The sequence below is a fragment of the Nanorana parkeri genome, unplaced genomic scaffold (assembly GCF_000935625.1).
Source record: "Nanorana parkeri isolate BGI_ZX_2015 unplaced genomic scaffold, ASM93562v1 scaffold2, whole genome shotgun sequence".
NCBI classification, from domain to species: domain Eukaryota; kingdom Metazoa; phylum Chordata; class Amphibia; order Anura; family Dicroglossidae; genus Nanorana; species Nanorana parkeri.
The window spans coordinates 1,335,740-1,359,101 of NW_017306270.1; the positions used below are offsets into that span (position 1 = coordinate 1,335,740).

At 41.6% G+C, this 23,362-nt stretch overlaps 1 protein-coding gene across 3 annotated transcripts in view; it reads right to left on the bottom strand.

Annotated features, from left to right (window-relative positions):
• CRTAC1 (cartilage acidic protein 1) overlaps window positions 1–23,362 on the bottom strand; it is a 416,360-nt gene that overhangs the window by 93,081 nt on the left and 299,917 nt on the right. For all 3 annotated transcript variants that reach the window (XM_018563297.1, XM_018563372.1, XM_018563447.1), the window contains exon 6: window positions 22,321–22,455. In XM_018563297.1, the coding sequence (XP_018418799.1) occupies window positions 22,321–22,455 (135 nt within the window). The remainder of the gene's footprint in view (window positions 1–22,320; window positions 22,456–23,362) is intronic.

A 23,362-nucleotide genomic window follows, 5' to 3' on the forward strand; every position in this document is an offset into this window, starting at 1 on the left:
ATATATATATATATTAGTACCTCTCCCTGGAAACATAAGGAAAGTTTAAATCTTGCACGTGACCTGTTTGGTGGAATAAATATAGGGTCTGACCACCACCTGCCCCCTTCCCCTAAACAACGCCCATTGCTAGTACTGATCGAAAAGGAAAATTAGTATAAGACTTGAGCATATCTCATTGTTGAGAAACATCTCCATTCCCTTTCCAGCAACTGTCACATGAAACCCAGGGTTTATTTTTGTTCACAGAAAAATGCCCATGAGAACCAAGAATTCAAGCGTGGAGATCTGACAACTTTATTTAGTAATTTAAGGTGTATTTCCACTTTTGCAGTCAAATTAAAGAAAGCTCCTCTATATGTTTGTTATGTGTTCAAAAATTCACACAGCATTATGAAAATTATTATTTTTTAAATATTACTGGCGCTACCCACGCACTGCAAGGGTTAAGTGCTTGTTTTGGTCTAGGGAAGAAAATAAGTTATACTCACCTGATCCTTGGAGTCGGCTGGCTGTTAGACCATTCCTTCCAGCGTCTCTCCCGCTCCACTGCAGGTGTCCAAGGTCCTGTAAATCATTACATCTAATGCACAGTGTATAGGATGTGAGGATGCTGAGGGACATACCATCTCTACTGCAGAGGCGGAGACAGGCAGGAAGGAGAGCTGTCAAAGCCAGCTGAATCGGAGGATCCGGTAAGTAGAACTTTGTTATTTTCGTAGCCCCACTGAAAAGGTTAATAATAATTTCCCCAGAGTTCTTTTTTAAGTTAAACACTAACAAAAAAAGCCAAGGGACATATCATAACTGCAGCGGAGAAGAAGACAGGCTGGAGGGAGTGCTTTAAGGTTACTAATAATTTTTACTGTGAATTTAAAAGATTCTCTAGCACAAGGGGTAGGCACTAGGAATGCACCGATACCAAGTACAGTACTCGGTACAAGTACAAGTACAGATACTTTTCCAGCTCCAAGACTAAACTAGAGAAAAATTCAAAAGTTAGGAGGCAGCTGTCATTTGTAAGGAGCACACAGAGCTCATGGGATTTGTACATCTCTGTTTTATGTATGATTTTGTTTTTATAAATATAAATAAAGGGATGCACAGATACCAGTTTTGCGAGTACAAGTACTGGTACTTGCCCAAGTACTAACAGATACAAGTACTGATACATTTTTGTTTATTGTCATGTGACAGTTTTTCTAAAACAATATCAACTAATGATTTCCGGATGATGGAGCACCAGAGCCAGGTCCCAGCTGCAACCGCTGCAATACTGGTAGTTCTCATGAAAATGCCAAGTATTGGCATTGCTACTCGAAAAGTATTGGTGCAACCCTAGTAGGCACCCTTGCTACTCCAACTGTGCTGAAACTACAAATATCATAATGCCTCTGGGAGTTATGTCGGTGTCTGTGAAAGTCTTGCAATGCCTCACGTGACTTGCAGTTCCACAACAGCTGGAGTGCCGAGGTTGCCTACCCATGATTTGAACACAGTACAGAATGGAAGCCTAAAGAGAATCAGAGCAGTTAAAAAGGCCGAACGAGAAAGAGAAATGAATAAGATCAACTTTCATTATGACAAGCTTTCTCTCACCTTGAGAGGAAGTCACCTGACGTTATCCAGAATAATGGGGGCACAAGTTCTCCCACATCTGTTTGTTTGATAAATGCACCTTTGACAAGTCTTGTTAAACCTTTGCCATCATTCTGACTTTCAATTACCCGGACAGAGCATCTACCTCACTCTCTTACCCATACATTCTCTCCGCACATATATCTTGCTTTCTCCCGGCCTGGCCTCAGTCACATTATTACCTTATCAAAATCGCCGGTTTGCCCCTGCTTACTGAAAACAAAATATTGTGCTGCCAAAAAACACATTTTTCTTTAAAAAGAACATATTACTGAGGGAAATGGGATTTTAATGAAAAGCCGAATTACATTTTTTTTCTGAAATATGACCGGCATCGTTTTAATCAGTCACTTCTCACTTCTTCTCCCCAATGGCCTTCCTCATTGCAAATACTGAGGGCCTTGAGTCGAGGGAAGTTTTATATTTTTCAATCTGTGCCTAAGTAAAATTAATAAAGTAGGTTCCCAGAATATATTCCGTACAGGTCCTGTGATCGAAGTCAGCAGCTGTGCATTCCAGAAAGCGGTTGTTTGTATACTGTCACTGTCCGCCAAGGCCCATGTCAAGCTGATTAATCGCAGGAAGACCGGTGGGAAAAGTCCATGATAGAGCTATAATTGATTGGGAGGCATGGTCTAGATTAGAAAAATGAAAATTAACTGTGCATGTCAGTGGCAAATTATTTTTATGAGACTAACGCATATTTTTTTTTTACCTTTGTGTAGATCTCTGGTTTGCCTTTTACAAGTTAAGTACAAAAAAAAAAGTTATTACAGAAGAAGACCAAATCAATTATAATTTTTTAGTCATAAAAATTTCAAATGAAAAGCTATATAGAAAGAAAAAACTTCTATTCATTTCATGGGACTGTAGAAGGAAAGAGGAAGTCTCTAGGCACATGGCTAATTACACAGTTGAAATGCATAGATATATGCATACAGTATCTGCTAGAGCAGCAATTCCCAAGCTGGGGTACAAGTGCCCCTAAGGGGTACTTGGCAGAACGTTTAGCGGTACATGAAAATATTTTTGTAATGGCAAAAAAATGCTATGGAAGTGGGAAGTCAGGGACTAAATGTGTGCAGAGTAATCCTGCGGTTGAGGTTTCCCAACACTCATTCTATAGTTCTGGCTGCCAATACCTGAGTTAGTCCCCAGCTAAGTGATGTTCCCTTCACTTCTTTTAAGTGCAAGAAGCCCTAGATCCAGGGAATTCAGTGTCATAGGCTGCACCCCAAAGAGACCTCAAGATAACACTGGCCACACCACTGCATACCTCAAAGTGCCTCAGCTCCTTTCGTCATCCCACTGACAGAACACAGTGGCATTTGAGCCCCTTCTATCATTTGTGCAATTTGGCCACACCTACCATTTGGCATGGCATGCTACATGCTTCACTATTAGCCCCACCCCCTGTCCCACCCCTACTGAGGGGCACAGTTTTTACAAATGGACTGCCAAGGGGTATGCAGACTGCCAAGGTGTACGCAAGTAAAAAATGGTTGGGATGCGATGTGCTAGAAAATGCAAAACTTTTAAGATGGTCCTAGAAGCTCTAGATCAAGAAGAAGCCCTAGATCCAGGGAATCCAGTGTCACAGCCTGCACCCCAAAGACACCTCAAGATAACACTGAACACACCACCACAATATAAAAAACACAAAAGAAGAGGCGCCTATCCTGGTGCAATATCGTGTAATCCAAAAAAAAAAGTACCCTTGACTGTTTTGAGGCTGCACCTTGCACATGTGCTTACGATTTCTTCCCCAGGAGGGATAAGGATTGTCCTTGGCGCTTTTTAACCATTAACTTTTCTATTTACACCACCACAATATGGCATACCCCACAGAGCCCCCCACCGCCCTGTCCCACCTCTACCGAAGGGTACAGTTTATACAAATGGACTGTCAAGGAGTACACAAGTAAAAAAAAGTTGGGAAGCACTCTGCTAGAGGATACAAAACTCTATTCAGATTGTCCTTGAAGCCCTGGATCAAGAAGCTCTAGATCTATGGAATCCAGTATCATAGGCTGCACCCAAAAAAAGACCTCTAAATATCACTGGACACACCACCGCAATGTGACACACCCCAAACAGCCCCCCCCAGCCACCCGGCACCATCCTTCATCTCAGTGACACTAAAACAGTGACATTTGAGCCCCTCCCACTGTTTTTGCAATTAGGCCACATGCTACATGCTTGACTATTTGCTGCAATAGGAAACAATGGCCATAATGGACATAGGGTAACCATAATTCAATTACATAAATATCTCTCAAGCACCCTGATAAACGTCAGAATTGTCTAATAAAAAAATAAATAATGTTTAATAATAAAAAAAACAATATCTAATAACATGTCCTTGAGAATGGATTCCTAAAAAAAATTATATAAAAGTGATGTTTTCCACTATAGATACACAACACGAGAGCAAATTAATGGATGTCACTTATCACTATTAATCCAACAAGATATATATTGTGGTAGTGTGTGGCAATCCCACTGTAGAATTGGGTGTTATGATCACCTGGGACTCTCAGCCAGAGGGGCTGAGAGGTGTCAGGAAGCAAGGGTTTGTCAGAATAATGCTTGGGATCCTGGAACTGGGAGGAAGGAAGATGAAATCCTCAGTCCTTGGTCCAGGCTTTAGCAATGGCCAGCACTCGATAATTGCACAGTTGCGCACAGCCATTAAGAAAATGATGCTGGCTAGGGGAATTAGCTACTGCTGGGAAAGAGTAACAGACCGTGTTCAGGTGTCAGGAGAACGCCTCCAGAAGTCAGAGAGGAGTCAGGCGAGCTCCTACTGGGATAGGAACGGACGGTGTTCAGGAGTTAGGAGGATTTCCCCCGAATCTAAAGTGGAGTCAGGTGGTGAGTGTGCTGGAATCATACTAAAGGTGCCCATACACGTTACGACCATCGCAAGACTTTTGTCTTGTGATGGTCGTATGCTCATTAAAAGGGACAGCACTTCAAAGAGGACCAGTGGGTCAGAAGTGCCAATGTTTAAAGTGGAAGCCAGGAGGCTATTCTTGTGTTGTTTTGAAGCCTTACATGAATGTTATACTTGAACCACACCTGCAAGGGTATCAAAGATGGATGTAAGAACTTTGTTCCTGAATAAAAGTGGGCTACCAAGCATTTAAACCGAAGATATTGCGAGTAGACAGCATTCTTAAGCGCTCACCATACTAAATCTACTACCACTACTTAAAATTGGTGGGTAAATGATTTAAGGAAAAAAAAAACAATTCTCATTAAATAGCCGCAGGAACAGAAGGTGAAATTTGAATTCCAGAATCTGTAACCACAGCAACTCCCCGGTATGTCCTAGCTGCATCAGGACAAAAAAAACAGGTAACATGACAGCATCTGTGATGCCACAGGAACCTTATTCTGAGTGTAGCCTGCTGTCCATTACAGTGATAAAGGTCCGGGTTTGGTCAGACACTTTGTAAAATCATCAGATAGCGAGCTACATATTGGGTGCTCTCCCGCTGCAATAAAAATGCTGGTAAACATGTTTTTTTATTTGTGATTGTATTTAGAGATTACAGCAGGTCCTGGTAAATAGACATGTTCTTCAGCGCAGTCATAAAAACTGCAAATTGATGTCAAAGGAAATCTATAGGGTTTCCCCATAAAATGTCTTTATTATTTATTATATCCTGTACTAAAATATATATCAATCAGGTAAATATTATGTTTACTATTGTTAGCCGCCATATACTGCACCATGCTACAAAGACAAGAAAATATTTCTGGTCCTGGAAAAACAGCAGTAGAGGGGCTGGAGATACCATATGTACAAACAGATGCAAGTAGATGGAGAGACCCTCCGCACTCCTCACAGCAGTCCCGGCCAGATATGAGAAAAATGGTGCTCGCAGTGATGAGATACCACGGATGGCGCCGTGCAAACACAGGAAAGTCAGGAAATCACCAGCACTCAGTAGTAAAGATAAATATGTCCCTTTTATTGGACAGAAAGCGTCAAATAGGTTTATTTGGATGTCTGTGACGCTTTCTGTCCAATAAAAGGGACATATTTATCTTTACTACTGAGTGCAGGTGATTTCCTGACTTTCATATGTACAAACAGCTTAATGACTCAGTGGAGGGCCACTCCCCTCCCCCTTGCAGCGTTGGGATCATCTTCATAAGACAACTTATGTAAACAGTTTACAAGCATGCAGACGGTGCTGGCCATTGTGGCTGGAGTGCAAATTATGATTGCTTTGCAAAGTGTAAAAAACCTATAAAAAGTGATCAAAACCATTATACTTCCCATGTAGCAGTTTGTAAAGACTTGGGGCATATATTTCCTGGATTTCATTTGCATGTAAAGGCATTTGTAAAATTGAATTTCTCCTCATACAAGTTAATTAGGAATGCAAAAACAGCTCAAAGCAGCTTGAAGCAGCTAAGAAAGAAGTCAGAAGTAGGTCTCCCCTTCCCTCCGCTGTGTCTTTGGTCCCCTTCCTCTTAGAATGTAAGCTCGCTTAGGTAAGGTTCACCTCACCCACTGTTTCTGTATATCAATGATGCTTGTCACTGTTTCTTACTTGTATTCTCTAAACGATTGTACAACGCTGCAGAATATGTTGGTGCTATATAAATAATTGTAATTGTCAGGAGCCCCTCCGAAGGCAACTGATAACAAATGGAAGCTGCATCTAAAAGACTGCTGTATATTGCCTATCTACACAAGTAATAAAGGAAAAGTAAAGAAGTGTTAAATATTCCAAAAAATATGGAATATCACTTTGCATATACTTGTGCCGCTGCATTACAGCTTTATTTATAATAGAATTTGCTTCTAAATGTCTTTTTTAATTCTCCTTAGTCCTGACCACTCCTGTGCCTCTCTTTCAGTGTTTCCCTGAACCTCCAGGGAGTGAACATGCCCCTTAATCCTTTGACGCCTATCATACTGAGCATGGAGGAGAATACAGAAGCCAAAAGCAGCCGGCAATCTTCGGCTGGTGGCCGGAGTCTGTTTCTGAGCAGTCTCTCTGTGCCATGAGTCTGAGCGGCAGTCACAGTCAGGAGTGCACATGTTGGGGTGGCTCTAGGGAAAGACAGTGGAGCCACCCCATCGAAGCACGTGAACTGTACAACTTCTACCACTTTGTCTTCTGCAGCAAAGGCAGTTCAGAGAAGGAAAACAATGAACATATTTTTAAAAAAATAGGATTTTTGTGTTCACCAGAAAATTCTTCTTTGGTAAGCTCATTGGAGGAGACAGCATAGATATTGTTCTCTGACCATTGGTTTATACCATACCACCTTTGCGAGTAGGACACTAGGCATAAAACAAAAGCATAGCCTGAGGGTGGTCCCGGACATTGGCCAACCCCCTAACTTCCAGGGGCAGCCCAGTTTTTTTTCTAGTGTCTAGTGCCTGCTGGGAATCTTAGTTCCCCTCTCTTTTTGCATAGAATCTTTCCTTTTTTCTTCAGTCTGCGAGACCTTAAATCAGCAGCTGAGCTGGGTGACAGGCAGGATAATGTAGATCTTGTAGTTGTCCCCCCACCTCAGCCTAAGAGTGCATGTAGATCCTAGCCTTGGGTGCAGGTTTGGGTTCAACAGCCAAGTTAGGGTGACCTATGAAATATCTCACGGGGGGCATTATAACTAATGTCTGCTAGGTTAGTAGACAGATTTTTGCTCAGTAGCAATCATTTCTGGATAGGATCAACAATTTATTAATTTATGTTACTTATTATCTGGTCTTTCTGAATTCTATCAAAGGCAGCAAAGTTAAGAAAATGAATCAGCCGCTCAACAACCCACAAATCCAGGTAACTTATCGCCCTGACTTTAGCAATTAGGATCAATCATTACATAATATAGCAAAAACATATATCTGTCCCCTGTTATTGCTGTGTCTTCATTCCCCGTGGCTCTCCTGCTCTTTTGACATATCGCTTCTTATAAATTTTAATAGTAGCTAATGTATTAACGACGGCATAGGTCTTGGCGGTTTCCCCATGACCGGCTCTACATCTTTTTCGGAACATGCAAAGTCCCCTCTGCCAGGTCTATTTTTAGGTATCTGCTCCGTGCTGGGCAATAAATATAATTATTCACAACTCCCGCATGAAAATCACATTTAATTGAGTTTCTCCACATTCAGTTTTATAGCGCTGTTTGTGCCATAAAAGATGATTAGTAATTTTAAATTCCATATTGCTATTGTAATTTGCTTTTATAGGCAGCCAGCTCTGAACTATCCACCTTCCTTAATAGCTTTGAGAACTACATGCCTCTTCCCATACAAATTTACAGGTGTGTAAAAAAACAAGGGAGAGGGAGAGCAAGCACCCAGCAGCAGCCACTAATAGATTTGTTTCAGAAATAACAGTTTATTTAATTGGAGCTTACATTTGCTTAATTGCATTCTGTGCCATGGAGAACGAAACATGACATTTACACTAGTTTATCACTCAAAATCATTTGTATCGTGGTGTGGCTTCAAGTAGGAAATCTGACATGAATTGCTCTTTTATCAAGATTGAGATAACACTACACAGCCCATTAACCACATTTCCACATAAGTAGATGGGACTGCCTTACAACATACGGATGTTGTTTTTTGATTACTACAATGAAAACATTAGACATGTAACCCCACAAAAAACGTGTTTAATTTCGGATCGATTCTTTTGTTTTTCAGATTTCTGATCCACAATTTGATTTGGTTCCTTAAGCTGGACATACACCTGTCAATTTCTTTTGTTCAACCCGCGGGCTGAACGGAAGAAATTGACTTGATTCCTCTATCCACACAAACAGCATGTTGATCGAGGAATCGCTGCTGTTTGCATTGTATTCTGACAGGTGCCGCCCCCACCTGTCAGAATACCCGATCAGAGCGTGCAGCTCATTGTCTGCCGCCTCTGATCATGAAAAGATTTTCCAGCCGGCTCCTTCGATCAGCTGATTGAGGAATGCTGGCTGAAAGGGACCCGACAGCCCCATACATTGGCCGAATTCCGGCTGGTGCATTACAAACCGACACCTTTATTCGGATTTCAGATCCATCTGAATTTTCGCTTTGGAACAATCCAAATTTTTATTTCAGATCTATTCCGATGGGGGTTCTTCAATTATAAATTAAACATATTTATTTTTTGTGGTAATTTTAGTTCTGACACCATGTGCTCTCCTTCTGCTCCAATTGGCTCCTTCGATCAGCTGATCCAGGAATGCCGGCTGAAAGGGAGCCAACAGTCCCATACACTGGCCGAATTTCGGCTGGTGCATTACAAGCCGGCATCCTTTATTCGGTTTTCAGATCCATCTGAATTTTCGTTTTGGAACAATCCACATTTTTATTTCGGATCTATTCGGATGGGGTTCTTTAATTATAAATTAAACATATTTATTTTTTGTGGTCATTTTAGTTCTGACAGCATGTGCTCTCCTTCTGCTCCTATTGACTCTCTCCACTCCACAACATGAAGTCACATGACCATACCTGCAACCGCTAACAGCCAAAAAAAACTTCTGATTGGCCAGAGAACAGTCACATGTCCAATTAAAGTGACATTAAACCCTCAGATTTTTTAACATAAAACAATACTGTAATGTGCGCTTTACTGTAATCCATGGTAGTTTCCCTTCTCTTTGATGCTCTTCCTTTTAAATCTGTATCTGTTCTCATGCTTGGAGAGAACTTCCCTTTTCAGCAGACTGCCTTGTCTCAAACGGTGTCTGTGTATAGGCTGTAACCTGAGCCAGCACTACAGGAAGAGGCCCTGAGCTGAAAAGGGAAGTTCTCTCCAAGCATGAGAAAAGATACAGATTTAAAAGGAAGAGCATCAAAGAGAAGGGAAACTACCATGGATTACAGTAAGGTGCACATTACAGTATTGTTTTATGTTAAAAAATCTGAGGGTTTAATGTCACTTTAAGTTTAATTTTGAACAAAATTCGGATGGATCCAAATTTTTATTAAACGTACATTTGGATTCGTTTGCAGTCAGACGCATTGGAATTTAGAAATTCGGATGCATCTGAACGTCCAATTTTTTTTTTTTTACTTTAATACTTTATTTTATTTTATTAGTACAATACATAATAAACACTTTTACAACCTTAAATACATATTTAAAACATCAATACAAAAACAAACACCAATACAATAGCCCAAAAAAAAATTACATTGTCTCATCGTACCATATTACCTAAAACACATTACTCCACAAAATACCAATAGCAGATAAGCCAGACATTATAACTAAACTCTTTTACTATATTCAATCCACTTATTCCAAATTGTACCATATTTATACACGTTACCTCTATGTTTAAATATGATTCCCTCAAATCCAACCACTTTATCTAATTCTTTCTTCCACTCCTCCACAGTGGGGGGCGCTGCTGAAATCCACCTAACGGCGATACTACGCCGAGCCACAAACAATGCCCTCGTTATAGCCACCTTCGTATAGTACTCCACCTTCACGGATCCAAAAATACTCAGAATACATATCAATGGTTTATTAGAAATATGAACTCCAAAAGCTGTATTTATTATGTCCACTATTTCCTGCCAAATTTAAGGAAATTAGATCGAATATTCATTTGGAATGAAACAAAATGTACATGTCTAGAAAACATTACTATAGGAAAGAGTAATAATATCTACTGGTGTAGAATGCTTTGAGCCACCAAATGCCCATTTTATTGGATCCACCTATCTGGTGTAGGGCCAATTACCAAAGAGCATTCTACATGTGAAGCATGCCCACCCCAGGCTGTTACTCTTTGGAAAGCTACTTTAGAAGGAGTCTTCTGACTATAACAGGCACTTGAAATAAAAAATACACCACCCATACCTTTTACCTGATGTTGTATTGAAGGGGTTAAAGTATAACTGAAGCCAAAACTTTTTGTTTGTTTGTTTTGGGGGTATAGCTCTTATCGGTCTAACTTTGCCAGCTGTGTCCCATTGGGGAAATATCTCCTTCACTTCCTAGTTAAAGTCACAACAAAAAGCGAGAGGAAATTCCTCCAAAGAAGGCGAAATCCCTGGTGGTCAGCAGCGTCACCAGAACCAGTATATACCATTGCGAGATTGTCCATCTATCCCTATGTTGATGAATTCTGATGATAACCCAGAATTTGGTATTGGAATTTGGAACTGATAACGTTCACCAGGACAAATAGAGAAGCTCCCTAATGGGGACACAGACAGCAATAAAAACCTGACAGGTGTTCTAATCTCTCTCCGCTCCATGCAACACAAAAAAAAAGGTTTGGCTTCAGTTATACTTTAATAATAAAGGTATGATGAATTAAGAACATAATAATTAATGTAAAAACGTATTAATTTTGTTCTAAACATCATGAGCATCTATAACAATCATAACATTTTTAGATTATATAAAACAAAGTTAGGTTTTAGTCAAAATTTCAGTTCTCGGTATACATTTGTTGTAGGATAGCCGGCTGTTTTGTCTCATTTGGCTTTGTTCCTATTTCTTAGATGAAACCTTATTTTGTAGCACACATTCTGTGTTCTGGTTTCATATGCAGCTTCAGAGCTGAATTTGTATTGATCCCTACAAGCATTGGTAGGGCAGTGTGAATTAAACTAAAACCTTTCATTACATTTCATGCTTTGCATGAATCAGTAAAGCGGTGGGTAGCTTTTCTAAATGTCATTATTTAGAGTAAAGAACACTTCTTGTTTGCATGAAATATAAACCGCTGTGTCTGGTTTAAATCCTGGGCAGTATCATTTGCATGGTCTACGCAAGGAGCATTGTGGATGTTTCATGTCTGTCTGCTGTTTCCATTTAGACAGACCTTGTTTGATAGACCTGTCGTGAGACTGGGGAATTGACAAGGTAAAAGTGGAATGGGAAATTAAGCAACAAAGCGTAATGAGAATGATTGTAATGAGCGTAATGAGAGTGAAAATAAAAAATCCCAAATTCTGGGTTCTCATCAGAACAGTAATAGATGGAACATCCTGCAATGGGGACACTAGTTCTGGTGATCCTGCTGGCCAATAGGGATTTCCCTAGTTTTGGAGGGATTTCCTCTTACCTGTTGTGGCTATCAGGCAGAATTAAAGGGGAATCTCCCCAATCTGCATTTGGCATTTCACCACCAGATGGCAAAAAGAAGCCGATAGTGGTTACGTCAAGTTCCAGCTATCAGCTGAGCCACCCTGAAACCTGGAATAGCTCCTTGGCCTGCTCTCATGTGTAATCCTCAGGTAAACCTAGTTTCTTCTGAACTCTGAACTCCTTGCTCCTCCCTTGAACTTCCTATTTTAGCCATGCCTCTGCACTTCCTGTTTGCCAGATTATAGTGCTCCTGCCAATATTTTGCTTCCTGCTCCTTCTGTGATACAATCTTCTCATACTGCTACCCGTGTACCAACCTTTGGCTGCTGATTGACCGATTACTCTCATCGTCTTCTGCTTCATACCTGATACCTTTGGCTACTGACTTCAGCTTGTTCGCTGACTACGCTTCTGCCTCCTCCTATACTACTACCGTCTGCTTGTGTACCGAGCTCGGCCTGTTATACCACGAATTTGCCTGCTGTTTCAGCTACTGGACTCTGAGCCTGATCCCGGATCGTGACAGGTTATAACTAGAAAAAAAAAAAAAAGGTTTGGCTTCAGTTCTACTTTAAATATAAATAGATATATTAAATATTCTTAATTGGAAAATGGTATTTAATACCATGAGGTTTGATTGGGTTTGAGATTCATAACATCAACAGGACCAAGGGATTCGGCCTTGTGTGGCTCTAGGCATCATGCAGACTGAAAGCAGTGGTTGGCACTACCTGAAATTTGGATGTGCGTGGAAGAAGGGGGTAGCAGACATACTAGTGCTGCAATGTTAGTGTAAGCACGGGGCACAGCTGCAAAAAAAAGTGAATGACAGGTGAGGCTGGAGTTGGTCTTTAACCTCTTGCCGTCCGCCCATAGTAAAAAAACGGACGGACGGCACTGCTACATCTGCTGTTTGCCGTCTCCAGACGGCAATTTTTTTCTGCTCGCGCACGCCCCCTAGCGGGCACGCACGGGCAGAAAAGACCCGACGATTAAACACACCCGTTACCGGGTGTTTCACATATAGGCGATCAGCGGGTCCATAGCCCGCCGATCGCCTACATGTGCTCGTTCGCGGCAATCCCCCCCCCCCGCCCGGTCGGCGCTTCCGGTTTTGTTTTCCCCCCCTGACCCCTCACCTTGATTCCCGGGATCCGAAATGTCAGTTAAAGTACCGCAGCGCTGAATACTGAAAAATGGCCTGGATGGGAAGGGGGTTTAACACCGCGGATGTCAACTGGTTAAGGTAAAATATCCTATTTTATCTCCTTGTTAACTTACAAATTTAGTTTGACATACGACACACCTCAGGGGTCTGAGCCTAAGGAAAACCAGTGTCCTGGTTTTTACACTGTTAACATCACATTCGCCTCTTGCTGAGCATTACAAGAGCTACAAAGTATGTCTGCAGAAAAGCGCAGCATGATAAGGTATTGGGGAGCAAAAGGCCACACTTGGATCGCCGGAAGGTCTCATTCCGCAATGCCGCGTACAGGCAAACCTCATTAGTTCTCTTTTCTGTCACACAGGTGATAGCAGAAATAAATCCTGTCTCAGTAACTCTGATTAAATGTATTCCAGATAACTAACCAACAACCCATGTCATGAATACCCCGAAAACATTTCTTTATTTGTACATGGAGGGTTTATCAGTGTTGTTGAAGCTTCCAAAATAATTGCCTCAAACCTATTCCTTATCAGCCTTCTGCACTGCGATTGAACTTTGGAAGGGTACCTATGGTGCGTATGCGTACACATATTAGATGTTATGGTAATGTTTATTTTTACAAACGTGTCCTTCTCTAGCTTCAAACTATTAAATAGGATATAATATAATATTATTGCTGATCAATGATGTGCATTGAAAGGCTATTAGAAGTGTTTTTAGCCTGTCTGAGCAGACCGATAGGCTTGCAATAAAAAGTAACAGTTAAATACAATCAGACCGTACCAAAACCACACAGAAAGCAGAATCTCAGTGTGTAACGAACAAATAGTGGCACCATGTACATATATATTAGGCATGTGCGATTCGTTTCGTTTCGAATCGAAATTCGGACGAATTTTCGGAAATTCGGACATTCGGATGTATCCGAATTCCGAATTACAGACATAACGAATGCAAATGAATCCGAATTTCCATTTCCGAAATTCGGTAGCGGTAGTTCGAACGTTCGTTTCGTTTTCGTTTCATATTCGTTTCTTATTCGTTTCGTTCGTTGGAGCAAAGTGACATTAGAGAAGGAGAAAAATACATCAAATGTCACGAACGAACAAAACGAATAAGAAACGAATAAGAACAGAAAACGAAACGAACGTTCGACCTACCGCTACCGAATTTCGTCCGAATCCGAATTCCGAATCCGAATTGACTTTCACACCCGAATCCCGAAAAACGAAATAACACAAATCCGTATTTAAAACGAAACGAAACTAAACACATTTTTTGGCAGTGCACATGTCTAATATATATTCACAAATTATATACAAAGAAAAGTTTATTTGTAAAATAATCTAAATGCAATTTAGATTAATATCAGAGTCTGACTATAGTTCAGCCTCTTATAACCTTCTGTACAGTGGTACTCAAAGCTTAGAGGGGGAGAAGCTGTATTTTGCCTCAATCAGGAGTCCTGATTTGAGATGTAAACATGCACACAGAAGGAGAGAGTGAAAGGATGACCTTATCAGGCCATTGCTACTCCTTCACTGTCCATTCACAAGGCGGGGGTCAAGGTGGTGACCAGGCCTTAACCACTTCAGGACAGGCCTGTTATACTTCCTTCCTTCCCAGGCCATTTTTCATATCTATATGAACATTACATTTTAAAAAAATGTTGACACAGATAGAGCTTTCTTTTGGTTGTATTAGGGATGCACCGATACAAGTTTTTCGGTATCAAGTACGAGTACCGATATTTTGCTTTCAATACTCGCTGGCATGGAACCGGCTTCCTGGGCAATTTGATTGCCCGAGAAGCTGGCTCCATGTTGTCTGACCGGCTTGATTGTGCTTGGTCGGGAAACCGGCTTCCCAGCCAATCAGCATCGAGCCGGCTTCCCAGCCAATCAGGAAATCAGGCGGCCAGCAATGGACCGCCTCCCAGCTTTCTGCTTGGCCGGGAAGCCGGCTTGACGCTGATTGGCTGGATAGCCGGCTTCCCAGCCAATCAGCATCGAGCTAGCTATTCGGCCAGGTCGATGCTGATTCACCGGGAAGCCCGGCTTCCCGGCCATTCAGCATGGAGCCGGCTTCCAGCCCAATCAGGAAGTCAGGTCATTACTTGCCGCCCAGCTTCTTGATCGCACGGGAAGCCGACTCCAAGTTCCTCTAGGGCACTACCGGTCAGAAGAAATCTTCCTCTGAATGGAAGTTCCAGTATCCGGGAAGGTATCAGAGTATTTGAGCGAGCACTAGTACTCGCCCAAATACTCAGTATCTACACCTATACCGATACTTGTATTGGTATCTATGCATCCCTATAAATAACCACTGGGGTTTTTTTTCACTATATAAAAAGGGAAAAAAAGACCGAAAATGTTTAAAACAAAAATGTTTCCCTTACTTTCTAGTATAAAAAAATATCAAATAACAATACCAGGAATTTACAAACACCTCCAAGAGTACCCCTTTTTAGAAAGCCGACAACTCACGTTGATCTAATTTTTAGCCACAATTATTTGTAAACAAACAACATTTCGGTAATGAGGTGGTTAAAAAATAAGTATGGTGTGCTAAATTTAAAGAACTCTGAACAGAATTTTTATCAAACCTTGCAATGGACTGCACAGGTAAATAAGTGCATAATGTTAACCCTGCACTGCAAGGGTTACCTGCTTGTTTTAGTCTAGGGAGGAAAATAACAAAGTTCTACTCACCGGCTGTAACAGTGCTCTCTCCAGCCTCCCTCCTCCTCTGCTCCAGTGATGGTATGTACCTCGGCATCCTCACACCCTATACACTGTGTATAGAACGTGATGACCTGAGGATCCTAAGACTGTTGCAGCGGAGGGGAAGCGAGGCTGGAAGGACTGCTTAAAGAGCCAGCTGGTTCTAAGGATCGGGTGAGTATATCTTTTGTATTTTCATACCTAGATGACAATGAACAGTTAACCCTTGCAGGGTGGGGGTAGCCCCACTGCAAGGGTTAATAAAAGTTCTGCCTGGAGTTCATCTTTAAAAGTGGCCAAGCGCAAATCTTCCGTAATTAGTGGAAGAGAGTTCCCTGGAGGATAAAATGTATTTGCCTTCAGCCTTCATCCTATGGGTTCCTCTGTCTAATGACATCTCAAATATCATAGGTTTCCCACACACACACACTAGAAGCCAATAGGACATACAGGTATGTCCACTTACCACGGCAGAGGCACAGTCTGGCTGTTGCACAATGGGTGGTCAGCGAGTGGCTAAAGTGTTTGCAAAGGCTTAACAAGTAGCAAGAGAGCTTCCAAAACAAGCCATCACTGACCTCTCTAGCTACTTTTACTGTGAAGCAATTCATTCTCAAAACTACACTCAGATCACAACAAAGACCCTAAAGTTGGTTTCTCACAGCTTAGAACCGCCTGCTGTTTCTGTATATTAGCTGGCCGCCATGATTCTAGTGCAACTGATACTAATAGCAAGAAAGCTAAGATTTCAGTGCTTCTGCTGAAAACTTTGAAGATGAATTTCTCTACAATGCCAATAGCTACAAAGATGAAGAAGGGATTTAAAGGGATTTTACTGCTTGCTCAGAATACCTAAACACTTTAGTCTTGGGCGTGCATAGTCTGGGTACACTTTGGAAAGTAAGCCAGTTCCCATATACTAAGGGGGTTATTCACAAAGCTGTCGAAGACAGCCGAGTGAATAACCCGGCCGAAGTGAAGTGAGCCGAACAACGTTTGACTATTCACTTCGGCTCAGTACGGCTGATTTCAGCCGTACATCGGCTGCCTTCAGCTGCACTTCGGTCAGCCGAAGTGCAGAAGGACTTCAACTCAGCCGATCCAACATATGGATCGGCTGAGCAAAAGCTCCGGCAGCTCACTCGCTGACGTTCGCCCCTATTCACATAGGGGCCGAACGACAGTGACTGGATAGCCGAATGCCACCAAGCGGCATTTGGCTGGGCCATTCTGCTCGGTACCTCCGTGGTACTGAGCAGAATAGAAAATAGTGACAAAAGTAGGAAAAAAAAAGTAGAAAAAAATTCTTTAAAAATGTAAATAAATACTAAAATGAAAAAATAAATAAAGATTTTTAAAAATAATTAAAAAACAATTGGCAGTTACAGCTCGCTCCGCCCAACTGTTTCCTATTGGCTGCCACCTGCTAGAGTCATCTAGATGGTCCTGGCCAATGAATAACAACTGGGAGGATCCGGCCGTGGCCGGTTACTCTGCACGGTAGTGCTCCACCCAGCTGTCATTTGTGGGGCAAAAGGCCGGCCCTCGGCCGGCCGTTCGCCCCGCTTTGGCTGACACTTTGGCTCAGTCGAGCAGAAGCAAATGCCTTCAGCTCAGCTCGGCTGAACCGCTCGGTCGCCTTTGGCTGCTGTATGGGCTATTGTGAATAGCCTGTACAGCAGCCCTTCAGTTCGAGTGAACCAAAGGGCTCTGGCGGCCAAAGAGAGCCGGAGGATCAGCCGGAGCTACGGCTGGATCCTTTGGCTCCTTTGTGAATAGACCCTTAAATGTTGCAAAACTACAAAGTCTATTAAAAATAGGATCCATGTAAGTAAAATACAGATACAAATATCAGTCCTTTAAATACAATTAAAATTAAGCAGCACTGAGCCCAACCAAACTCCTACAGAGGTTGTCATAAGAATAATGGCAGAAATTAGACTTATCTCCTTTATCCTCCAATTTTCTGGTTTGCAATATTCAGCAAACTCTGCAGAGACCATTCTCCTGCTGTTAGCTGAAAATCGAGGTTGACATCTGCACTTATACTGCCATCATTACAGAAGCCCCCTTGTGGGATAAAAAAATGTAGAAGCCACTGCAAACGCTGGAACACGGTGGGCTGGCTGAAATGTTAGGTTTGCCGAGTAGCAGATCTTCTAATAAATCTTATATAAATACCTGTTCAGTCCAATTGCTTCAACACTTTCACATCTGATTAACCTGCTGCAATATTTTGTCTGCATTGGTATTTAAAAAAAATATTTTTATGTTTAAGTGGAACCCCCAAAATATTATTTTTTGTAATTTAATTTAACTTCAGAGAAAATGGGGAAGACTTGGCTGTTTTATTGTGCCTTTTGGGAAGATTTCCCCTCACCACCTGAACTGAAGACATGATAGGGTGTGAGAAGAAATCTAGGATTGAGAACTTTAGGGAGTTAGCAACCACTTCAAGTGACATCAAGCTAAGGAGTTAATTTTTAAAAATACATTCAAGTACCCCAACAATTAACAAAAATGTATCTTATTTGTGTATCACTCAGCTGTAGATCCCCAAATCATCTTTGAATTGGTGCCGACACTGTCCTTTCTTCTAGAGGGGGGCTACTTTTGTCCATGTGTGTTGTAAAGTAGTCACCGCTCCAAGCTACTCCCATGATGGAGTACAATCTCATGTCTAGTTTAGTCATTTGTAGTGAGATTGTAGTCCATCACAGGAGTGAGCTTGAAGCGGTGACTACTTCACAACACACACAGGGACCATGGGGAAGAAAAGTAGCCACCCTCCAGAAGGAAGGACAGTGTCAGCACCAATTCAGAGATGATTTGAGGATCTACAGCTGAGTAATGCCAAAATAAGGTCCACTATTGTTAATAGTTAAGGAACTTGAATGTATTTTTAAGATTTAACTTCTGAATTTAATATAACAAAGTTTTAATTGCTGTTTGTGGTCAACCAGGCAGATTCACCTGTCAAGCTATGCAACCTGTGCAAGCAGCTATGATCAGTGCAGGTCACACCACTGCCTGGACTTTAGTGCTCTCCAATCTGACCTACAAATACCTGAAAACTGTTAATTTACATCACCTGATAGTTAATGGAACCCGGTTTTTATAAATTACGTTTTAGATTGATTGCAGTAAATGTTGGTCAGCTATAGGCAATTAACACAGCCACTATATACCAGGCCACTATATAATGTGACCTGTGAGTCCCACCACAAAACTTGAACATCTGACGCAGTTGTTTATCCCACTTCTTCTGTTTTCCAGTCCTATTATGTGTGGAGTGGTAGGATGTACCCAGCCCTATTGAATTACAAGTTTTAAGAAAGATAGTGTCTATGTAATATTTTATGGGGTTCCAGCAAGGCATGGGGGAGGCATGCAGCACTGTGCTTGATATACAACATTTGTGCTAGAGATTTTATGCACATCTTCTGGATCTATCCAAAACGTGCTTAATATTATTTGGATGTGTATCCTTGTGCAACTAAAGTTATCAGCATATCTGAACTACTTGGGCTAGTCGAAGAACCTGCCTCAAGCAAATGCTGAGAGCTCCTTGACTGGACTTGCCTGAAAAACAATAGCCCTTAAATAGGAGTACCCTGAGTTGCCAGGACTCATCTTTTGGAAAGCGTTTATTAATACTAGTAGGCCATAACATAAAGAAGTATATAATGATGTGAATGTGCAACTATGTAAAGTGCTGCGTAAATTGTCGGCGCTATATAAATACCTGAAATAAATTTACAGGCTGTCTCCAGAAATTCAGAAAGCTTTGGGAAATGCACCTAGAGTCCTCTATTTTCCTGTGAGCCTAATATTTAAAAAGTGCTCATCAGTAATCCTAATTTACTAATTTACTAATTGTTCCCAAAGTAGTTTTGAACAGTTAGTCAACTGTGTCCAGTTTTATCATAACATTCATTCTCATTTGGTAATGGCAATTTATAGATACTTTTTGGATGACTGGCAGGATTTGCTTAAAAGTTATTTTCTGGTAGAAATTACTGGTAGCCATAACATAAAGAAGTATATAATGATGTGAATGTGCAACTATGTAAAGTGCTGCGTAAATTGTCGGCGCTATATAAATACCTGAAATAAATTTACAGGCTGTCTCCAGAAATTCAGAAAGCTTTGGGAAATGCACCTAGAGTCCTCTATTTTCCTGTGAGCCTAATATTTAAAAAGTGCTCATCAGTAATCCTAATTTACTAATTTACTAATTGTTCCCAAAGTAGTTTTGAACAGTTAGTCAACTGTGTCCAGTTTTATCATAACATTCATTCTCATTTGGTAATGGCAATTTATAGATACTTTTTGGATGACTGGCAGGATTTGCTTAAAAGTTATTTTCTGGTAGAAATTACTTGCAAAGTGGGTCATAATACCAATTCTTGACATCTGCCATTTGTCTTGCCCAGGGGTGGGCAACTTTGGCCCTCCGGCTGTGCTTTAACTATAAATCCCATAACACCTCTGCCTCCTGGAGTCATGCCTGTGGCTGTCACAGTCCTGCAATGCCTCATGGGACTTGTAGTTCCACAACAGCTCAAGGGAGATATGGAACTACAAGTGCCTTGAGGTAGAGTTGCCCACCCCTGGTCTAGCAACGCTATTTCTGGTGTATTATACAGATTATGTCCAACCACTCCTAACCAGTATACAATACATATATATCTATATATATCTACATATATTAGAGCTGTGGAAATTAAAGATTAATTGCTAAACTTTTTGATCGATTAAAATTATTTTGATCGCTAATGAAAACACTCACCTCTCCGCCGGCTTCTGAGAGTCCCGATGGCGATCCAGTGACGTCACGGACATCGACGTCACCGGACTCCTCCCCCCTTCCCCAAGTGGCTCCGTCGGCTAACGAAGGGAAGGGGGAGGAGTCCGGCGACGTTGATGTCCGTGCCGTCACCGGACTCCTCCCCCCTTCCCCAAGTGGCTCCGTCGGCTAACGAAGGGAAGGGAGGGGAGTCTGGTGACGTCGATGTCCGTGATGGCTAACGAAGGGAAGGGGGAGGAGTCCGGCGACGTTGATGTCCGTGACATCACCGGACTCCTCCCCCTTTGTTAGCCGACGGAGCCACTTGGGCCGGTGAGTAAACATCCATATATCTGAGGGCACTGCTGTGCTCTTAGTTTTCTTCTGCTTTGTTACCTTTGGGTTGGTTACTATTGTTATTAGTCCCCTGACAATCTGTGGAGGTATGGGACAAACTACTACAAAGGGTAAGGTTAAAGGTGAGACAAACTATAAGCTAAGCTCTATACACACATGCAATACATATGTGAGAACCATTTTACCTGCCAGCCAAAGGATTTGTATTTGTGCCTATACAGTCCTAAGATTTACACAGCTCAGCAACACATCACAGCCCTGTTTGCCAGGACAGGAGACCTGATTTTTGTCTGCTGCATTTAAATAACAGCCTGTTAGGACGAATCCGAATTTTAGAAAACTAAATTTCGGCTGAAATTCGTTAGCAGTAGCTTGTACGAATTTTTGTTTGTGGACAAATTTTCGTTGCAGCAAAATTAGATTTAAGAAAAACATTTTTTTTTTTAGATCTCACTTTGCTGCAACAAAACGAACAAAACGAACACGAAAGTAAACGAAAAGTCGTACAGACTACCGCTAACTAATTTCGACCGAATAGCGAAACGAATTGACTTTCGGACCCAAATCCTGAAAAACGCAAAATACGAATCAAAACAAATTTTTTGCTGGTGCACATGTCTAGAAAGTAGAAGCAGCATAGTGATGGGCACATCTCTCTGTAAGTCTGCTCTCTCCTCCTATCAGCATGCTTGTTGTTAACACATAAGCATAGCAGCACAACTGACTGACTTTTGCTGATTCTTCCTCTCCCAGTTAAATTAAGGTATTTACACTTGTTAAAAACATACTTTTAATGATGTTTTCATGAATACAGAAATGCATTAAAGGAGGACTATAGGGAGAGTAAAATAAACTATTCCCAATAGTTTGAGCCCACATGTGACATCATCTCCCCGCAGTGATTTCCCCCCCTCCCCGATCCTCCAGCACTGAGTGGAGGAACGAACGTTGGAGGGGGCGGGCACAGCTGGCTCTGCCTCTAGATAGGCAGAGTCAGCTGTCACTCACGCCGCTGTGTGGATCTTGACAGTATTGTTAGGATCCATCCCGGCTGCGGCGCTCTCAGTATATCGCGGGCAATATCTCGTTATATACACTGAGCTTTGGGTCACGGGAGGAGGTTAGTATATGTCCTCCGGAGACCCTAAAGAGAACTATGGGGAAAAACACTTATGCTCTGAATAGCAACTATAAGAGTTATTGGTATAAAAAAGTTTCTTTCTACCAAAGAAAAAAAAAGTTTCTTTTTTCATGTTATCTCTCTTTCAGGGAAAATATATCTGATGCTTTTATTTCTCAAGCAACATTTTTTCTTAATGTGTATTTATGAGACCAACAGGGTGAGATCTGGATTGAGTTCAATGCTTTTCAAGCTAAGATACACGCCTCTGTGTTGCGACTTGAATGTAACTATTAATTAACCTCTACTTGTAAATTCTCATAAAAGGGCAATACAAAAAAACAACATATAAATAAGCGTGAGATGTTCAGTAATACAGACATTAGGCAGCTACGGAAATTGAAATGGAGAAAGATAAACACATGAATTGTTCTTACCCGTGCTGGCAGCTACGTCTGCAAAGGTGCCATCGCCTTTGTTCTGAAAGAGAAAGTTTGGCCCATTCTCATTGTCGCAGAAAATGTCAGAGGCAGCCGAACTCAGGATTGGCCCAACTGTGACTCCACGTCCACCTAGAGAAAATAAAGAACGGGAAGATTAATGAGCAGGAAATAAGGGTTATCATCAAGCAGCATTAGGTACATAAAGCAGATGGTAGGAGTGTGGGAGAAAATATGCAATTAAATAATATCAAAGAGACCTTGTCACCCAGTTCATATTGCAGGCTGAATAGATGCAGTGAAAGTCTGCATTTAACATGTACTGCAGCCCCTTGTTTTGTATCAGTCTGTTCTATTATTTTTAGTAATCCTTTTTGGCTAGTGGTCACATGTTTCATTCCTATCATGCAGGGCCAGTACTGAGCAAGATAGATGGAGGCCTCACAGTGCACTTATGGGTACAGTCTCATACAAGGTTTCTTATTCAGTTGTCTGAGCCCTGGTGTCTGGGTACATTTGGGAGGACTCAAGCTGCAGACTATGGAGGGGTAGAGAGCCTCCAACACTCCCAAAAGTGCTAAAGGAGGCTCAAAATGAAAAGGGATTGCTAAAAAAAAACAAAATATTGACACAAAATAGGGGGGTACAGTAAGTGCTAAATGTCTACAATGTGTACTGTAGGTAGCCTACAATGTGTACTGTAGGTAACCTGCCATGTGTACTGTAGGTAGCCTGCAATGTGTACTGTAGGTAGCCTACAATGTGTACTGTAGCTAGCCTACAATGTGTACTGTAGGCAGCCTAAGATGTGTACTGTAGGCAGCCTAAGATGTGTACTGTAGGCAGTCAACAATGTGTACTGTAGGCAGTCTACAATGTGTACTGTAGGCAGTCTACAATGTGTACTGTAGGCAGGCTATAATGTGTACTGTAGGCAGGCTATAATGTGTACAGTAGGTAGCCTACAATATGTGCTGTAAACAGTCTACAATGTGTACTGTAGGCAGTCACCAATGTGTATTGCAGCACTGAACATTCT